Source organism: Astatotilapia calliptera, chromosome 7, assembly GCF_900246225.1.
Source record: "Astatotilapia calliptera chromosome 7, fAstCal1.2, whole genome shotgun sequence".
Lineage (NCBI taxonomy): Eukaryota > Metazoa > Chordata > Actinopteri > Cichliformes > Cichlidae > Astatotilapia > Astatotilapia calliptera.
In genome coordinates, this window is record NC_039308.1 from 8,977,950 (window position 1) to 8,997,105 (window position 19,156).

General features: G+C 40.5%; 1 protein-coding gene across 3 annotated transcripts in view; it reads right to left on the minus strand.

Moving 5' to 3' along the window:
• Positions 1–19,156, minus strand: part of LOC113025299 (ras-specific guanine nucleotide-releasing factor RalGPS1) — a 95,256-nt gene that overhangs the window by 52,060 nt on the left and 24,040 nt on the right. For all 3 annotated transcript variants that reach the window (XM_026172892.1, XM_026172893.1, XM_026172894.1), the window contains 4 exons: positions 14,153–14,203; positions 9,531–9,614; positions 5,755–5,844; positions 2,063–2,155 (listed from right to left, as the gene is read on the minus strand). In XM_026172892.1, coding sequence (XP_026028677.1) covers positions 2,063–2,155; positions 5,755–5,844; positions 9,531–9,614; positions 14,153–14,203 — 318 coding nt within the window. The remainder of the gene's footprint in view (positions 1–2,062; positions 2,156–5,754; positions 5,845–9,530; positions 9,615–14,152; positions 14,204–19,156) is intronic.

Here is a 19,156-nt window from a genome sequence, read left to right on the forward strand (position 1 = left end):
AATGCAACGTGAACTTGACACAAGGACAAGAGCTAAACATGGAAACATGACTGACTGGGGAGACAAGACTACTCAGACAGGGCACAGACGGGGCAGACAGACAAAGACACAAGACTATAGAAACAGTCAGGGATCCTAAAAGTGAACTACAACCTATAATCAAGAGAAACATCCATCCATCTTCTTTCGCTTATCTGGGGCCAGGTCACGGGGGCAGCAGCCTAAGCAGGGAAGCCCAGACAGTCCTCCCTTTCCCCGGTCACCATCTCCAGCTTGTCCAGGGGGACACTAAAGCGTTCCCAGGTCAGCCGAGAGATACAATCTCTCCAGCGTGTCCTGGGTCTGCCCCAGGGCCTCCTCCCGGTGGGACATGCCTGAAACACCTCAACTGGCTCCTTTTAATATGGACGAGCAGCCGCTCTACTCTGAGCTCCTCCCGGATGGCCGTACTTCTCACCCTATCTCAGAGAGGTTAGCCACCCTTTGGAGTAGGCTCATTTCCCTCGCTTGTATCCGCAATCTCATTCTTTCTTTCACTGCCCACAGCTAATGACCATAGGTAGGAACATAGATCAACCGGTAAATTGAGAACTTCGCTTTTACATTCAGCTCATCACTGCAGCTGCAGCACCAATCAATCTAAAGGGCAGCCCTGGCGGAGTCCATCACCCACCATAAATGAGTCTGACTTATTGCTGGCTATGGGACAAAGCTCTTGCAACGGTTGTATAAGGATCGAATGGCCTGTAGCACTGGGCCAGATGCTCCATATTCCTGAAGCACCTCCCACAGGACACTCCAAGGGACACGGTCGAATGCCTTCTCCAGGTCCACAAAACACATGTAGACTGGTTGGGCAAACTTCCATGTACCCTCAAGTATCCTCAAGAGGGTAAAGAGGTAGTCTAGTGGTCCACGACCAGGACAAAAACGACATTGTTCCTCCTGTATCCAAGGTTTGACTAACTGTCCAGCATCCTGCCCGGCCACCTGATCCAACTCACCACCAGGTGGTGCAGTTACTCTGAACCATCATTTGGCACATAAGTGCAGACAACAGTCAGGACCGTTTCCTCGCACCAAAGGCGCAGAGAACAAACCCCCTTGTCCACCGGGAGAAACCCCAACATACAAGCAGCAAGTTGAGGGGATACTAGGATACCCACCCCAGCCCGCAGCCTCTCAACCAAGGGCAACTCCAGACTGGGACAGAGTCCAGCCCCTCTCCAGGAGACTAGTTCCAGAGCCCAAGCCATGCGATGAGGTGAGCCCGACTATATCTAGCCGGTACCTTTCCACCTCACACACTAACTCAGGCTCCTTTCCCACCAGAGAGGTGACATTCCATATCCCAATTGCTAATCTTGGTAGCTGAGGCCCACCAGGGCCTCCCCTCCTGGCTAGCGCCAAACACACATTGCACACGACCCCTATGGCACCTCCTGCAGGCAGTGGGCCTACAGAAGGAAGGGCTCATGTCCCTTTTTTGGGTTGTGCCTGGCCTGGCCCAATGGACTAAGGCCCGGCCACCAGACGCTCACCCTAGGGCACTCTCCCCAGGTCTGGCTCCAGGGCGCAGCTCTGCTAACCCTATCCCAGGTATGGTGAACTGTTCCCTTGATTGTATACTCTTAGGGGTTGATTTGCTCTGGGTCTGTTCCCTCACCCAGGACCAATTTGCCATGGGTGACCCTATCAGGGGGCAAAAGCCCCCCAACAACATGGCCCCTGGGATCCCTAGGATACACAAACCCCTCCACCACAATAAAGCAGTGATTCATGGACGGGCAACAAATAACAAAATACAAGTCAAAACACTGGGTCAAAGTGTCGTATAAATACATTAACTGGTAATACCATATGTTAGTTAAGTTTAATACAAGTTCAAAAGAGAACGGCAATTGACCTACGATAAATAGATACCCATGACAGGTAAATGTCATCACTGGCACACAGTAGCATCTAATTTAAAGAACAAACAAAAAACAACATATTCATGACTTGTCAAAACTATGAATTACAGAAGTAAGACTTTAAGGCATGCACAAAGCTGAAATCTTACCGCCCAGGTTTTGCTGAGTCTGAAGATCGGCGCACTCTGCAGAGCAGAAACCACGGACACCAGAGAATGGAGATTGTTCAACTCCAACAGTTTCTGTAAACAAGAGCGATTATAAAAGACATGTTAGGAACAGGATAGGAATGCGTAAAGTAACTTAGTTTTCCTTTAATTTTAATTGGTTATTAGGCTTTATTAGGCATTATTAGTGATTACCAATTATGGTACTAATTACTAATGAAGAAAAAAAAATACCACACCACAACAAAACAAATTCCAATTATTACTTGGATAAAGTACCAAGATGCGGAGTAAAAATACAATTAAAAAAAAAAAAGTCTTATTTACAAATTACAAATTATTTAAAGGTTATATTCAACTAAGAATAGCAAAAAAGACAACTTCACTAAAATATGAACACTGAGAAATTTGCTTCTTGCAACATTTGCGCTCATTTTAAATTTAACAGCCACTGTGTTATATCACCTTGTCCTTTAAAAAAAACTGTACATGTTTAAAGGTCTGAGGGACTGAAGTCCCTCCAAGCTATCTCTGAGTGACAAACAGACAACTACACACTCTCACATAACTATAGCATTGTCCCCTCATCTTTCACTAGAAACATGAGGGGACAATGCTAATCACTGCACCACCGAGACACCCTGCTATATAAATCTTTTTCTCTCCCAAATAAATTTGTATTTTTTGGGAAATAAGATGTGCATACTGACTCACACACAAACTGAGGGACCTTGAAAGTAGCCCTGACCCCCTTAATATACCCTTTGCATATCTTCCACATCTCAACCTCAATGACCCAGACGGGTAGAGAGGGCCTGGGCGGAGGGCAATTTAAACCGGGCAGCAACAGGGTTAATCATAAAGTCTATCTCAATCTGGACAATTTCTTTGACTCCGTACGGAGAGGAATGCCTTTTGCCAATAGCCAAACCATCTGGCTGTCCTGGCAGGATGGAGTCAAGGTTCGATGGCCAAAAGGTTGTTTTCCTCCTCGGTCCTTAGCAGTGTGGAGCAAGTAGCTCTCCAAAGGTAGCAGCATCTGCAGATGGGAACGGAGGTCTCACCTTTGATGGCTGGGCAGACAGACAGCTGATAACTGAGCAATGCTTGAAAGGGTAATAGGCCTGTAGCAGCAGAGGTCATGGAGTTGTGGACGTACTTTACCCATTTTTAGATGGGACTTCCATGTGAACTGGGGGCCCCAGTCAGAAATGATGTCATAAGGAATGCAGATAAGTCTAAAAATGTGGTGGGTGAGTTTTTCTGCAATTTCCAGAGCTGATAGGAGTTTAGGAAGAGCAGCAAAATGGACAGCTTTGGAGAACCAGTCTATGCTGAATCTAGGGCTAGGTGAGACCACGGATGACCAGGTGTGGGTAGGGGTTTCAGGAGTCTTACAGGTAGGGAAGTGGAAATTTTGTTTTGAGCACATCTGGGTTGGAACATATTCCTAGACATCCTTGGACAGGGATGGCCAGGATGGCAGGTGAATCTTGAAGTCTGGGCCCAATGAATTACTTTTAAACTGAACTCTTGTGGGAACATAGAGACTATTTGGGGGTCCTGTAGTGGGGTATGGCTCCCTCTTCTGGGCACTGACGATCTCAGACTTAATCTCCCAGGTTACGGAACCAGCATGAGGACAGAATCGTCTCATCCTCAGGTGAGCTGTTGGAAGTGGCAAATTGTCTAGACAAGGCGTCTGACAGTGGGCCAGTAGGTTATAGAAATATTAAAGCGGGTAGAGAGCTGACCCACCTGCCTTGATGGGAGTTTAATCTTTTTGCAGTTTACACATAGGCAATATTCTTGTGATCTGTCTAAACAATAAATATATGCTCTGAGCCCACAAGCCAATGCTTCCATTCCCCCAATGCCAACTTCATGGCCAGTAGGGGTGGGGGAAAAAAATCGATACTGTGTAGTATCGTGATATTTTGTTTGCTAATAATGTATCGATACAGGGACAGCAGAAATCGATATTTTGTTACAAAAAAAGTTTTTGTGGAGTGGAACATGCTCTGACTTCAGAGCATGTTGATCAACTCCTTTTTCTGAGCAAGAATCCTGACATTCCTTCACTGTCCAAATGTGTTTAACTTTTTTTTTGGCAGCAATAAACACGACAGTTTACTTATTTTAATTTAAGACATGTTTTATTTTAATTAAGTTTAAAACTTTTTTATTTAATGTAAAATTATATTTTGTTTTAATTTACTTTCAAATTCTTCAGTTGCTGAATGGGCTGCATAGTTTTCATAAATTGCATAGTTCAGAATAGCTATAATTGTACCAGATGGTTGCACTCAGTTAAGTTGGACTAGACTGTAATACAAACCGTTCAGTTTGTCAACAATAAAACTGACATGAGAGAAAGACTGAGTGTGAGACTTTGATATTAGATAAAATGAATATTGATAAAGTTTACCTTTATGTACAGAATCTGAATATCGCAAAATATTTTAAAAAATTGCAATAATATCGTATCGTGCGTTAAGTATTGTGATAATATCGTATCGTGGGATGTATGGTGATTCCCACCTCTAATGGCCAGCAACTCCCGATCATAGTTTTTCCTTTGCTGGAGTCAGACGATGGGAGAAAAAGGCACACGCATGCATCTTACAAGAATGTTGCTGTGAGAGAACAGCACCCACTGCAGAATCGCGCTGCGTTGTCTGGAAGTCTGGACTCCCATGTGACCTTACAAAGTCCAGGCTATCGAAAACGCGAATACGGACTCCCGTACTTGAGTATTTAGAAATGGTCTAAAAGTCTGCAGTCTATTAACTGACCTCAGCTAACAATGTTAGCTCAGTGTCAGGAATCCTTTATTAATAGTAATTAAAAAAATAAATAAATAAAAAAATCATACAGTAATAGTACATCAAAGATACTGAAGTTTTGCCCATCCCATTCTTCTTATGAAGCAGTGTTGGAATTTCCAAGTAAGAAATGCATTCCTGCCCGTGCAGTGCTGGCTCTGTTGTGCTGGCTCTGGGTCCATTGTGTAACTGACGCCACCAAAATTAACAGGACACTTACATTAGAGCCTCTTATTGTGTGTTTTGTTTGGGTTTCCAGCAGTCAGAATGAGAGAAACTGTATTAATCCCAGATGGAAATTGAGTAAAAAAAAAAAAGTTAAAAAAAAAAAAGAGCAGCGGGTCATACTCGAACTCAGGCTGGCCGCTCTCAGCCATGCGCCCAAGTGCGTTTAGCCTTTAGCCTAAATCGGAAAAGACTGCCGTGTATTCTATTTATTTCAACAAAGTAACTGTATTCTGATTACTGCCTATTTAAACGGTAACTGTAATGGAATACAGTTACTCATTTTGTACTTTAAATACATAACGCCAGTATATATATTCCTCCCCAACACTGTGTGGTAAGTCTATACAAGTACTAGTGGGAAATGGTGGTAATGATGAATATGGTAAATCAATAGTGTGTTGAGCAGGGGTAGGGATTAATAAGTGTGTATAAACTTCTTTCAACTCCATTTCAGACTTAATGATTTAGAGGTTATTACATGTCATTGACATATAGTGTATGTTGTTTGAGCACATATCTGTGTGAATGTGTATACATATGTGTGTGCACATGTGTATATGCAGCTGTGTATATGTTAAATAAAAGGTTGTCGTCATCATCTTCATCATCATCTGAACTCACCTTTGCTATCTTGACAAAGTGACTCAGTATCTCTGCTCGGATTTTCAGTGTCTGGGCAGTTAAGATTTCTCTCACCAGCCAAAAGCTCACCTAAAACACACAAATATAATTTGAAACACAGGCACATGCTCACACACACATACACACAAAACTTCTGAGGATTAAGTCTGTTTATTTAGGATTTTCATGATCCCACAGATTTTGAATGACTCATTAACACACACACACACACACACACACACACACACTCCAAATTGAAGACAGAAGACAACTAGTGATGTATAGTGTAGTACTGTAAAATACAATGAAACAACATGAAATTTCTAATATCAAAATGAAGATAATTTTATTTTTAGTCAGTTCTCATGTTGGAGTGTATATTTTTTAGATGATACTCTAATAAAAACTAAGAAAATAATTTTGTTAAATATAGGCATACTTTTCATTTTCAAGACCTATTTGCCCTGTCTTCCTACAATTTTGAGGCCTACTCCCCTGGAAGAATTTGAAAATTAAGAGCCAAAATATGCATATATATAACAAACGTACTTAACTAGTTATAACCAGAATAGTTACAATAATGTTTGAAAAAAAGTGCAGTGAAAGTTAGCTGGCTGACATTTTTAAATATAATACATCTTGATTTTAAAGAACCTTTAAAAAAAACCTTTTAAAAAACAAAAAATAAGAGCTCCAAGGGGAAAGAAAGACTCTAGCTTGTGAAAAGTCCATTTCAATAGTAATTACACCAGATCTACCAAGATTAGCAAATGGGGAATATAGAAGGTAAAGTGCTTACTTGACTGTGAAATGTAGTTATAGGTTTTAAATAAGAGAAAAAACAGCATTTATCTTCACCAGTAATGCATCATAGATTGAATCCATCAGTATTTTTCATACAAAAACAATGATGAAGATGAAATTTGTCATAATTGATAGAGTGCATCTTCCTGGTTTTAACCCTTTAAGACCTACCATAGAACTAAGTCCGCCAGAGCTTACTTTATATTTTTACATGTTGTAGTGCCATTTTTGGGAGCATTTCAAGTTGCTATACAGTGGGGCAAAAAAGTATTTAGTCAGCCACCGATTGTGCAAGTTCCCCCACTTAAAATGATGACAGAGGTCAGTAATTTGCACCAGAAGTACACTTCAACTGTGAGAGACAGAATGTGAAAAAAAAATCCATGAATTCACATGATAGGATTTGTAAAGAATTTATTCGTAAATCAGGGTGGAAAATAAGTATTTGGTCACCTCAAACAAGGAAAATCTCTGGCTCTCACAGACCTGTAACGTCTTCTGTAAGAAGTTTTTCTGTCCCCCACTCGTTACCTGTATGAATGGCACCTGTTTGAACTCATCATCTGTATAAAAGACACCTGTCCACAGCCTCAAACAGTCAGACTCCAAACTCCGCCATGGCCAAGACCAAAGAGCTTTCGAAGGACACCAGGAAAAGTATTGTAGACCTGCACCAGACTGGGAAGAGTGAATCTACAATAGGCAAGCAGCTTGGTGTGAAAAAATCAACTGTGGGAGCAATCATCAGAAAATGGAAGACATACAAGACCACTGATAATCTCCCTCGATCTGGGGCTCCACGCAAGATCTCATCCCGTGGGGTCAAAATGATCATGAGAACGGTGAGCAAAGATCCCAGAACCACACGGGGGGACCTGGTGAATGACCTGCAGAGAGCTGGGACCAAAGTAACAAAGGTCACCATCAGTAACACACTACAACGGCAGGGAATCAAATCCCGCAGTGCCAGACGTGTTCCGCTGCTGAAGCCAGTGCATGTCCAGGCCCGTCTGAAGTTTGCCAGAGAGCACATGGATGATACAGCAGAGGATTGGGAGAATGTCATGTGGTCAGATGAAACCAAAGTAGAACTTTTTGGTATAAACTCAACTCGTCGTGTTTGGAGGAAGAAGAATACTGAGTTGCATCCCAAGAACACCATACCTACTGTGAAGCATGGGGGTGGAAACATCATGCTATGGGGCTGTTTTTCTGCCAAGGGGACAGGACGACTGATCCGTGTTAAGGACAGAATGAATGGGGCCATGTATCGTGAGATTTTGAGCCAAAACCTCCTTCCATCAGTGAGAACTTTGAAGATGAAACGAGGCTGGGTCTTCCAACATGACAATGATCCAAAACACACCGCCCGGGCAACAAAGGAGTGGCTCCGTAAGAAGCATTTGAAAGTCCTGGAGTGGCCTAGCCAGTCTCCAGACCTCAACCCCATAGAAAATCTGTGGCGGGAGTTGAAAGTCCGTGTTGCTCGGCGACAGCCCCAAAACATCACTGCTCTCGAGAAGATCTGCATGGAGGAATGGGCCAAAATACCAGCTACTGTGTGTGCAAACCTGGTAAAGACCTATAGTAAATGTTTGACCTCTGTTATTGCCAACAAAGGTTATGTTACAAAGTATTGAGTTGTATTTTTGTTATTGACCAAATACTTATTTTCCACCCTGATTTACGAATAAATTCTTTACAAATCCTACCATGTGGATTCATGGATTTTTTTTTCACATTCTGTCTCTCACAGTTGAAGTGTACCTCTGGTGCAAATTACTGACCTCTGTCATCATTTTAAGTGGGGGAACTTGCACAATCGGTGGCTGACTAAATACTTTTTTGCCCCACTGTACATCAATACAACTGTTATAGCCCAAATTTTAATAATATTTATGCATTAAATCCATAGTAACCACATAAATTGCAAAAAACTGCAATAAACTACAGAAAAATTTAAAATCGTTTTTGTTTTGTTTTTTACATATATTTCTAATTAGAGAAATTTAAGAAGTTTATCCCTCAAAACTTTAAATACAAAAAAGTTGCAAAAAATAGTTTACAACCACAGGAAATTTATTTTGAGTGTCTTCATAGTTTTATTTTTGAGATACACCAATTTTTATATACTGCAGAAAAAACGAAAAACAATCCTATAATGCAAATTTGCAAAGAAAATGTGCATCAAAATAAACTATTTAAAGCAGTGCAATTTGAGTTCTAAGCATCCCAGAAACTATTCAGAAAAGTCTAAAGTCAAACATGACTTTTAAAAACACCAGTATAGGCTTTTAAGGCCTACAAGTAAAAAACTACATTTTCTGCGAAAATGACATCACTTCCGGTTTCGGGCAGGAAATGGCGGACATGCGATCGTTTGCGTTGACGTCTATTTCAATGTAGGAAGTGTTACAAACAGCTGATTGGCTCGGCAAAGCGTGTTTCTGGAATATTATGTTTTTGTTCCTGCAAGCGCTTTTTATGCAATTTTTGCAAAGCTATATGTGGAAGGAAACTGTGACCTAGCACAAGCTGATGGCATGAGATGTAAGTACAACTCCTCCGGTTTCATATGCAAAAAAAATTATTGCGCTAGCTTACGTGGTTCCGGTTCTACAGGGATTTAAAAATAGATCAAAATGGAGCATGCCTGCTCCGACTGGCTTTAAAGGGTTAACTAATGACCTTTGAGCAGCATCAAGTTTTTTATTAACATCAAAGCCAAGAATGTTCACTATGAGCTTTATAGTTGAAAGAACTATAGTTTAAACTCCCTAGTTTCATTTTCATTTTTTAACTCCATATATTGAACTTAAAAATGCTCAAAAATATTGCGTTCAATGTAAAGCTAAAATAAAAGTGGGCCGTCAAGTCTGACACCTTAGTATTAATAGATTTGAACCTTGAATGTCCCTACCTGACCAGAAGACTAAAACAAATATGTGCTTTAGAAATCGTATGGGACAAACCTGGTTGAACCGACGTGTGAATGCAACCACATTGGGGGCTAAACTGTGTTTCTCCTTCCCACTCCATCCACAACTAGCCAGCTCCTGCAGAGTAGGAAAGAAGAAAAATTATTTCAGGAATCACCAATAGCACCTGGAGTGTGGTTGCTGACACTATATATATTTATGCATTTTACTAAACTGACAAGGAATGATCACACCACATTATTCGTGGTCAGCAACACTTGTGAAACTAGGAATATATGGGATTCCCCTGCTGCAAAATAACAAACTGCCATTTAGGGTGTTTTCACACAGGTTTAACTGAATTTTTCCCCATCAAACTTTGTTCAGGTGGTTATTGCTTTTTTATTGCTAGTCAGCCTCATACATCCGGTCCAGTTGGAGGCTTTGCTGCTGTGTTTGAAAACAGATCCTCATGTCATTCTATGAAAGTTAGACATTTTTCATTGTCTCAAATACAGTTGATTGAAGCAGGGAATAAGAATAATCTTCCCATTTTGTGCATTTGTATCATCTGCTTTTTCAGGGAGTTCAAGTGACACTCTAATCTTCCACTATGAAGCTGTCCAGATTAGTTATAGTTGATGCGATGACTCTGACCTCTTTACCAGGACCTTTATCAGTATCATGGATTGTTTTCATTTTACCCAATATGTGTCTGGCCCCACACATAGTAAAGGACAGATACTGGACCTTGTTTTTACTTTGGGTTTCAGAGTGGCATTTGTTCTCAGGAAGTTTTTACTTCATCCTTTCTTTTTAAGTTCTCTCTCCTTGTGTCTTCGTCTCCCGTTTGTCATGTAGTTAGCTCTCACATCCTAAATCTCTTTTCTGCAGTTAAATTATTCTGATTCTTTTAATTTATTTTTATATCCTTTTAATGATGTTGATCTCTCAACAAATTCATTATCATTATGTTTGCAATGACCCATGATGTTAACAGGCTTGTTGTAGAAGTTTTTTTTCCTTTTCTTTTTTTGTTACTCTGCAAGTCAACCATCTCTTTTTCTTGCTTACATTCCGAAAGAGGTCATTTCTGCTGGACCTTTCCACAAAGCTCCTCACCTCACCCTGTATTCCAATTCCACTCCACCCTTTATACACCCAATCAGTGAAGTGTCAAAGAACTTCTGCAGGTGGCATGTTTTACTCCTATACTGGAAATCTGCAATCCACATCAGTAAACAGGAATGGAGATACGACTGTCCTCTATGGTGCGCCAACATTACTAACCACCACGTCAGACAGGGTGCCCCTAGCTGCACCAACTGAGGCCTATCTGACTTATATATACAGCAATCCAGGAAACATTAGAAGTGGTGAAATCCATTCTGAGCTTCTTCTCACTCATCTTCTCACTATTCAGGTGAGAATGAGTATTCTGTAATAGGTAAATAACAGCATCATTCACCCCCACAAGAGGATGATAAGCAAACTGAAGAGATTCAAGATCATGTAAGCTAAGCCAGCCAAGAACCAGTCTCTCCAACACCTGCATGACATGTGACATCGTGATAAAGATTTATAAAGAAGGAATCGCTTTCTTTGGTACCGGCACAAAACAGGATGTCTAGCACTGGTACCTTTTTCTGTAAAAGACTCAAGTTGAAGAGTTGCTGCAGGATGCCAGGCAGCTGGGTAGCACATAAATTTAGGAGCTTTGGAATGATGCGATCATTCCTGAGCCTTGGCTTGGTCTAACCTTTCCAGCTGTCTTCTTACCTGGCCAACTGTCACAGTCGTGTTGAGAACTGTATAATGGGCTGAGGGCGTGTTAAGGCTGTATTTAGTGTTTAGGGTAAACAGGGATTCAAAAACTAAACCTGTTGAAAAACAGATTCATTTCACTGACTCTGTACGGGATGCCCCCCTGCTGCTATTAATCTTTTGGGTTTAGGCCAGTAACATTCCAAGTCAGCAGTAGGACAACTTCAACACTTGGACATGGATTGATCTACCCAATAGGCAGCTCAAACCCAATAGGCAGATCAAACCATTCCAGGTGTTTGCATAGAAGGTCATATTTAAATAAACTTTAATAGATTTCTAGTAAGTCTAAAATTAACTCACTGAAAGTACAAAGGATAAGTTATAGTATACACTATCAGTGAAAAATGTAGCAATTTTATTGAAAAGGTTAAAAGACAAAGTGAAAGTTACAATATTTCCATGTGATTGTTTTTTGATATATATATTCTTATTCTCATCATTCTCTTCATTTTTGTACAATAGGAGGAGACAAATCATCCATCTTTTATACAGCCATAGAATAGAATAGAATAGAATAGAATAGAATGTCTTTATTGTCACTATACAGTTGTACAATGAGATACATTGTACAGGGCAGTTTGTTATGCTTTGCAACTAAGGAAGCTGCTGCAACGGGCTCCCACTCTCAACGTGCCACTCACCAAGTATTCAGATTCATGTTTAATTAGATCTGGATATGTGGACAGATGTAGAGATTAACTGCTGGAAAGTCCTAAATGCTTTGCTCAAAGTATTTAAAACACAGATGAATCAACAGTTGCAACCTGAAATTTTTGCTTCGCTTCTCTCATGGCAGAGGCATGTGTGGAGAGTTCTCTAAGTCTTGGATTTCATTAACCCCAGGCTTGTTTTTCAGGCTGTGTACTGCTCCGCTTGCACTGTGCCTCAATAGTTGTGCAGCCCATATACAAACAGTCAGCAATGGAGCCCAGTGATTTTAACATTCCAGCATTCCAAGGGAGCTTTTACTTTGACTTAACACTTTCTGTCACACATACACTCACTATGATGGATGCACTAGGGGCAATTTGGGGTCAGAGAATGTTTCTCCAAGCAAACTTTAGCATGTGAACTTGAGGAGCTCAGGACTAAACTAACATTTGATTGGTAGACTACCCACTGTACTACCTCAGCCACATGCAACTGAATAATTGAAAAATGAACAACGAATGACAACTACTTTGTTAAGAACCCCACCATATTCAGCTCAAGACCCAAATGCGTTATGGAAAAAGAAGGTGACCCAAGAGAAGCCTTTGTTGTCCAAAAATTACATCCATCCAAAACTACAGTTTACCAGAAAGCATAAAGACTGACCAGACTTTCTGTCAAAGATGGAATTGTCTGACCAATATAGTAGAGATAACTGGCACAAACCAAAGACAGATTTCAATGAAGAAGCAGATGCATGGTGGAGGAAGTGTTCTGCTTTTGCTGTGTTACAGATTGGGCAGTTTGTGGTTTCTAATTTCCATTTGAATTCTGTAACACTTCAAAAGCAGTGGTGCAAGATAATGTCGTCATCTGTCTGAAACTTGAAGTTGGAAGAGAAATAGATCCTAACCTAGCACTAGAAAATTTCTCCAAGGAATATATCAAAAAGAAGAATTTGAGGGTTATATAATAGCCTAATTAAAGCCCAGATTTGAAACAACAGATCTGAACCTGGAGGACTACAGTTCAACTAGTCAATACCAGAGACTGGTGATTAATTATGCAAAGAGCCTTCAAGAATGTATTTTTCCAAAGGGAGCAATACATTATGCAGCAATGACAAACTTATATATATTCAGTCCTTAATAACTTACTGCCATGTCAAAATCTATCAACAAATATCTTACAAATGCATAATATCTACAACAAAAAGCATATGCTTTGCTCCACACACTCATGGTAATCCTTTTGCATTTCAATCCGTCAACACAATATTAAAAAGCCAAGATAATGCAAATGTTATAAATTATTAAATTGAGGTAAATAAAACACAACAAAAACAACAGAAGTACATATGTGCTTTTGTTTGGTTAAAAAAGGAATGAATTGTTTGAACCTGATTCAAGTGACATTTGGGGGAAGCCTGAACACATGTTGGATGGGCTTTATTGTACACCTACCACTGACAGATGTGAAACCCATGGCTGCAAAGTCATAACTTTCTGACTGACATTTAGAGATAAAACTACTTGGGATGCCATTTTAGAAGAACAGATTTGTGTACAATTACGTAATTAGGGGATTTCATCCCGACCCAATTCCAAATCTCAATTTCTTTCCATTTCTCTCCCCGGTAATCCTCCTGGCACATAGCATCTGAAGACACTGATGCTTCGAGATTTTTCAGCCAGGAACAGTGAAAGGAAGTTTACTGACTAATGCAGGCTAAGCAGCATTTCCAAACATGGAGGACAATCCAGGTTCAGCTGACTGGAGCAGCTGTGAAGACCATCTTGAGTAGAAATACTTGTAATCAGTGAATGAGGAGGAGTAGCTCTCTGAGGGGAATCCTGCATTTTGGTTTTTCACCTTTTTTTTAATGGTAGAGAAAGATGGCTTTCAATGAAGCGCAGTAAAGGTTTGTCTGGCCAAGAGTCACACCACTGAGTGCACTGTTATTGCCACTGTATAGGTGATACCATTTAGCAATCATAATCATATTGCCTAAGAACAGTGTTCATATTCCATGGGACTGTTATACATCTAAGCTCATAGAAATTAATCAGAAACTGCTTGAAGAATTCAGTAATAATCAACTATTAGGCTTATGACACTCCACAGTTGGCATTGAGAATGAAACTGTGAAATGATTTTAGAAGACTACCCACCACTTTAACATCACAAGCATTTCTTACCTCTGGTTGTATGGCTTTAAACACTGGTGCATCCATCAGGGTGATTTGACTCTGAAAGAAAAAAAAAAAGTTACATAGACATATACACACACACACACACACACACACCAAGTCCGATTAAAATTATATAATGGACATGGACATAATGTTTAGACGCTTGGCTTTCATTTGAGGGTATCCACATTCAACTGGATAAAGGGTTTAGGAGTTTCACCTCCTTAACATGTGCCACCCTCTTTTTAAAGAGACCAAAAGTAATTGCAAATAATTGAACATTAAAGGCTATTTTATGGGCAGGTATGGGCAATTCCTTTATTATGTCATTGCCAATTAAGCAGATAAAAGCCCTGTAATTGTTTTGAGGTGTGGTGCTTGCAGTTGATAGATTTGGAAGATTGTGCTGTGAATGGACAACGCGCTGTCAAAGGAGTTCTCCCTGCAGGTAAAACAAGCCATCCTTAAGCAGCGAAAACAGAAAAGAAAAAAAAAACATCAGAGAAACTGCCACATCATTAGGAGTGGAAAAATCTACAGTTCTCAGTACATCCTGAGAAAGAAGGAAAGCACTGTTGAACTCAGCAATGAAAAAAGACGTCCTGGACGTCCACGGAAGACAGCAGCGGTGGATGATCGGAGAATCATTTCCATAATGAAGAGAGACCCCTTCAAAACAGCCAAGGAGGTAGACGAATCAATATACAAGTCTACCATAAAGAGAAGACTGCAGCTCATGATCCAAAGCATACCACATCAGAGGTAGTGTGACGGTTTGGACGTGCGTGGCTGCCAGTGGCACTGGGACACTACCATTTATTGATGATGTGACACAAAACAGAAGCAGCCGAACTAATTCTTAGTTTTTCAGGGAAATACTGTCTGCAGCAAAATGCAGTCAAATTGATTGGGTGGCATTTCCTGATACAGATGGATACTGACGCAAAACATACAGCCAAAGCAACCCAGGAGTTTATTAAAGCAAAGAAGTGGAATATTCTTAAATGGTCAAGTTAGTCACCTGATCTTAACACAACTGAGCATGCATTTTGAAGACTAAACTTCGGACAAAAAGGTCTACAAACAGGCGGAGCTTTAAAAAGGAGGAAACCCACCATCTGGTGATGTCCATGAGTTCAATACTTCATGCTGTCACTGGCAACAAATGGGTTTTCAACCAAGTATTAGAAATGAACATTTTATTTTCAGTTATCTAATTTGTCCAATTATTTTTGAGCACCTGAAATGAAGGAATTGTGTTAGAAAATGCTCTAGGTCATCACATTTTTATGCAGTCTTTTTGTTCAACCCACTGAATTAAAGCCGAAGGTCGGCAGTTTAACTGGAGTCGAAGATGTTTCATTTAAAATTCATTGTGGTAATTTAGAGAACCAAAATGAGGAAAAAAGTTGTCTCTGTCCAAATATTTATGGACCTAACTGTATAGCTAGTGCTACAGAAGAAGAATAGGCATAAAGAGAGTAACATTTCTACATGACAGTTTCTACAACATCTCTATCAGCTCAACAAATATCAGCAAAAACATGGACTGTTCGTGCGCAGTTTGTCACACAGTGTTTTGCTAACTAAAGGTCCAGCTGCTAAAGGTCCAGAGAGAGAAAAAAAAATGAGTTAACTTCAGTGAGAGATGGAGAAACATAAGAAAAGACAGGAGAGAAGGGGAAGAAGAGAGGGTACATTTAAAGGTAAGGACTCCTCAGTGACACTTAACACATAAACTGCAGATTGAAAGATTACATGTAATGTTGCATTAAAATTCTGGGTACTTTTTTGCAGGATTAGCTTAGCTTTAATGTAGTGAATTCACATTGAAAAACTGTGTTGGACTGATACACAGTGGCTGTGATGGTCAGTGTTAGGTAGCAGAGATTAATTTACATTTAAACTGATGACGCTTAGATTCTTTCACTGAATTCACTCATTATGTTGTTATGTATGTTGTTGTATGCTGTTGGTGTAGGAAATGGAACTCAGCAGAGATAGCTGTCACACAGCTTCTTAGATCTTGTTGAATTCAGTTGTGAAAATTCACAAACAGCAACAGGTCAGCTGATAACAGCTTCTCTACTAAGAAAACCTATTGGAGCTCACAATATAAATTATTGTAAGCTGTTCGTATTTTCTCCAAGCTGTGCCACTACAAAAGATCTTAGTCTTGCCCCACCTGCTAAATCTCACTGTAACCGTTCACTGTTTCTATTTCGTAGTGGAGGCAACAGAAGACATTTTTTTTGTTTTTATTCTTTTTTTTTTATTCTGCTTTGAATAACAGATTCAAACTGAGTACATTCATTAGAATTAGAATTTAGATTCAAAAAACATTTGAATTCTCATGTACTAATATCATACTTATATATATAAGTATATTAATAAAGCAGAATGTCCAGTTGTCTGTGCATAAAAACAGATTATACTTTTAACTTTCTTACTTTGAGTAGATTACAGAGACTGTACTTGTTCACTTTTACTTGAGGAAAGAGGTTAAATCAATGCTTCAACTTTAACTGGAGTATTTTTTTTAACACAGGTATTTCAGCTGCAGATGAGGGGTGATGCAGTGGGTTCAGGGCAGTGCTAGTTGGGGCTGATTGGTGCTGCTAGTAATAACTGTCTAGTCTTGCTTCTTTTATTTAATAGAATGCTGAGATAAGGCAAGCAAAGCTGCAGAGTGGAAGCAGTATCCTAGTCAAATGCCCAAACCAGCTCAAGTGGCACTTTTCGATGTGGAGGAGTAGTATCTCTACTTTGATCCTCTCTCTGATGGCTGAACCCCTCATCTCTAAAGGAGAAATAGGGTGAGGAGAAAGCTTACCGTTTCTATCCACAGCCCTGTTCGTTAGGTTACTACCAAAGCCTGTGACCACTGGTGAGAGTGTGAACATAGGTTGACCAATAACACGACAACTTCGCTTTTACGCTCCTGTCTCTCTTCTCCGTGGCGGACTAGGACTGGTGTAGCATGTGCATAACTGCAGCCTCAGCCCCAGTCCATCTCTCCCCTCACACATGAACAAGATTCCAAGCTACTTAAACTCCTCTACTTGGAACAGCAATGTCTCTGACCCAGAGTGGGCACTCCACTCCACCCTTTTCTGGCTGAAGACCATGGCCTCAGACTTTGAGTTTCTAATTCTCACACCAGCCACTTCACACTCTGCTGAGAACTGCTCCAGTGTAAGATAGAGACCACGACCTGATGAAACGAATAGGACTACATCATCTGCAAAAACAGAGATGAGATTCTGAGGTCACCAAGGCAGATGCTACACACCTAGATATTCTGTTTATAAAAATTATAAACAGAATTGATGAAAAAGGGCAACTCTGGTGGAGTTCAATACCCACTAGAAATGAGTTAGACTTATTGCCAGCAATGTGGACAAAGCTCTCACTGCAGCTGTACAGGGACCGAATGGCTCATAACAATCGGCCAAACACCGTATACTCCAGCACCACCCCCCACGGGATACCCTGAGGGATATGGTCGAATTCCTTTTACAAGTCTATAAAACACATGTAGGAACACACCATTCTTAAAGATTGGAACCACCACCTTAGTCTGCCAATCCTGAGACAATGGCCCAGATTGCCACAAGCGCTGCAGAGGTGTGTCCAGCAATACAGCCCTATAACATCCAGAGAATTCAGGAATTTAGGGTGAATTTCATTCACCACGGCCACCAAGGTGTTGTTTAACTACCAAGGTTATTATCGTTAACGAAAACTAACGAAATAACGAAAACTAGAAGTGAAAAAACATTTTCATTAACGGAAATAAAAATAAAAACAAAAAAAGGAAAACTAACTAAAATTAACTGAATTTATAGCAAAAATGTGTTTAGTTTTCATTGATGTGTGCGTGTCATACAATAGTCAAGGGTGAAAATGAAGTTTAGTTTCCAGATTTTTTTTCTTGCTGTCTAATTATGCCAGCAGGTGGCCAGTACGTTAGTAGAGTCGTCTGTGTTGCTGCTCCGTCCACGCGCAGAATCATGTCAGGAAAAGTCGGGAGAAAGCGCCAGAGTCCAATTTGGGATTACTTTGAATATGACTGTGTTTTGGATAAAGCAAGTGTCTTGTAGTGGAAAGAGACAAATTATGAGGGACATTTCTAAAGGGAAAAAAAATCCCACAAACCTTAAAGTGCACTTGAAAAGCTCACACAAGAAGGCTAACCTAGCTTACCTTGAGAATGTAAGGGAGCACACTCAACCCTCATCCCCAGAAACAGACGCTAACCCTAGGCAAGGCAGCGTGATGCATCCCGAGACAACAGGACTGGGATATCTACATAACCGTGTGAGTCAATTGCCTTCAAAAAGTTTATCAATTCACTTGAACCAAAATTATGAACACCCGGTGCTGCAAGAGTCAATAGTCTCATTGGGTCCAAGATATACAGTGGGGCAAAAAAGTATTTAGTCAGCCACCGATTGTGCAAGTTCCCCCACTTAAAATGATGACAGAGGTCAGTAATTTGCACCAGAGGTACACTTCAACTGTGAGAGACAGAATGTGAAAAAAAAATCCATGAATCCACATGGTAGGATTTGTAAAGAATTTATTCGTAAATCAGGGTGGAAAATAAGTATTTGGTCACCTCAAACAAGGAAAATCTCTGGCTCTCACAGACCTGTAACGTCTTCTGTAAGAAGCTTTTCTGTCCCCCACTCGTTACCCGTATGAATGGCACCTGTTTGAACTCATCATCTGTATAAAAGACACCTGTCCACAGCCTCAAACAGTCAGACTCCAAACTCCGCCATGGCCAAGACCAAAGAGCTTTCGAAGGACACCAGGAAAAGTATTGTAGACCTGCACCAGACTGGGAAGAGTGAATCTACAATAGGCAAGCAGCTTGGTGTGAAAAAATCAACTGTGGGAGCAATCATCAGAAAATGGAAGACATACAAGACCACTGATAATCTCCCTTGATCTGGGGCTCCATGCAAGATCTCATCCCGTGGGGTCAAAATGATCATGAGAACG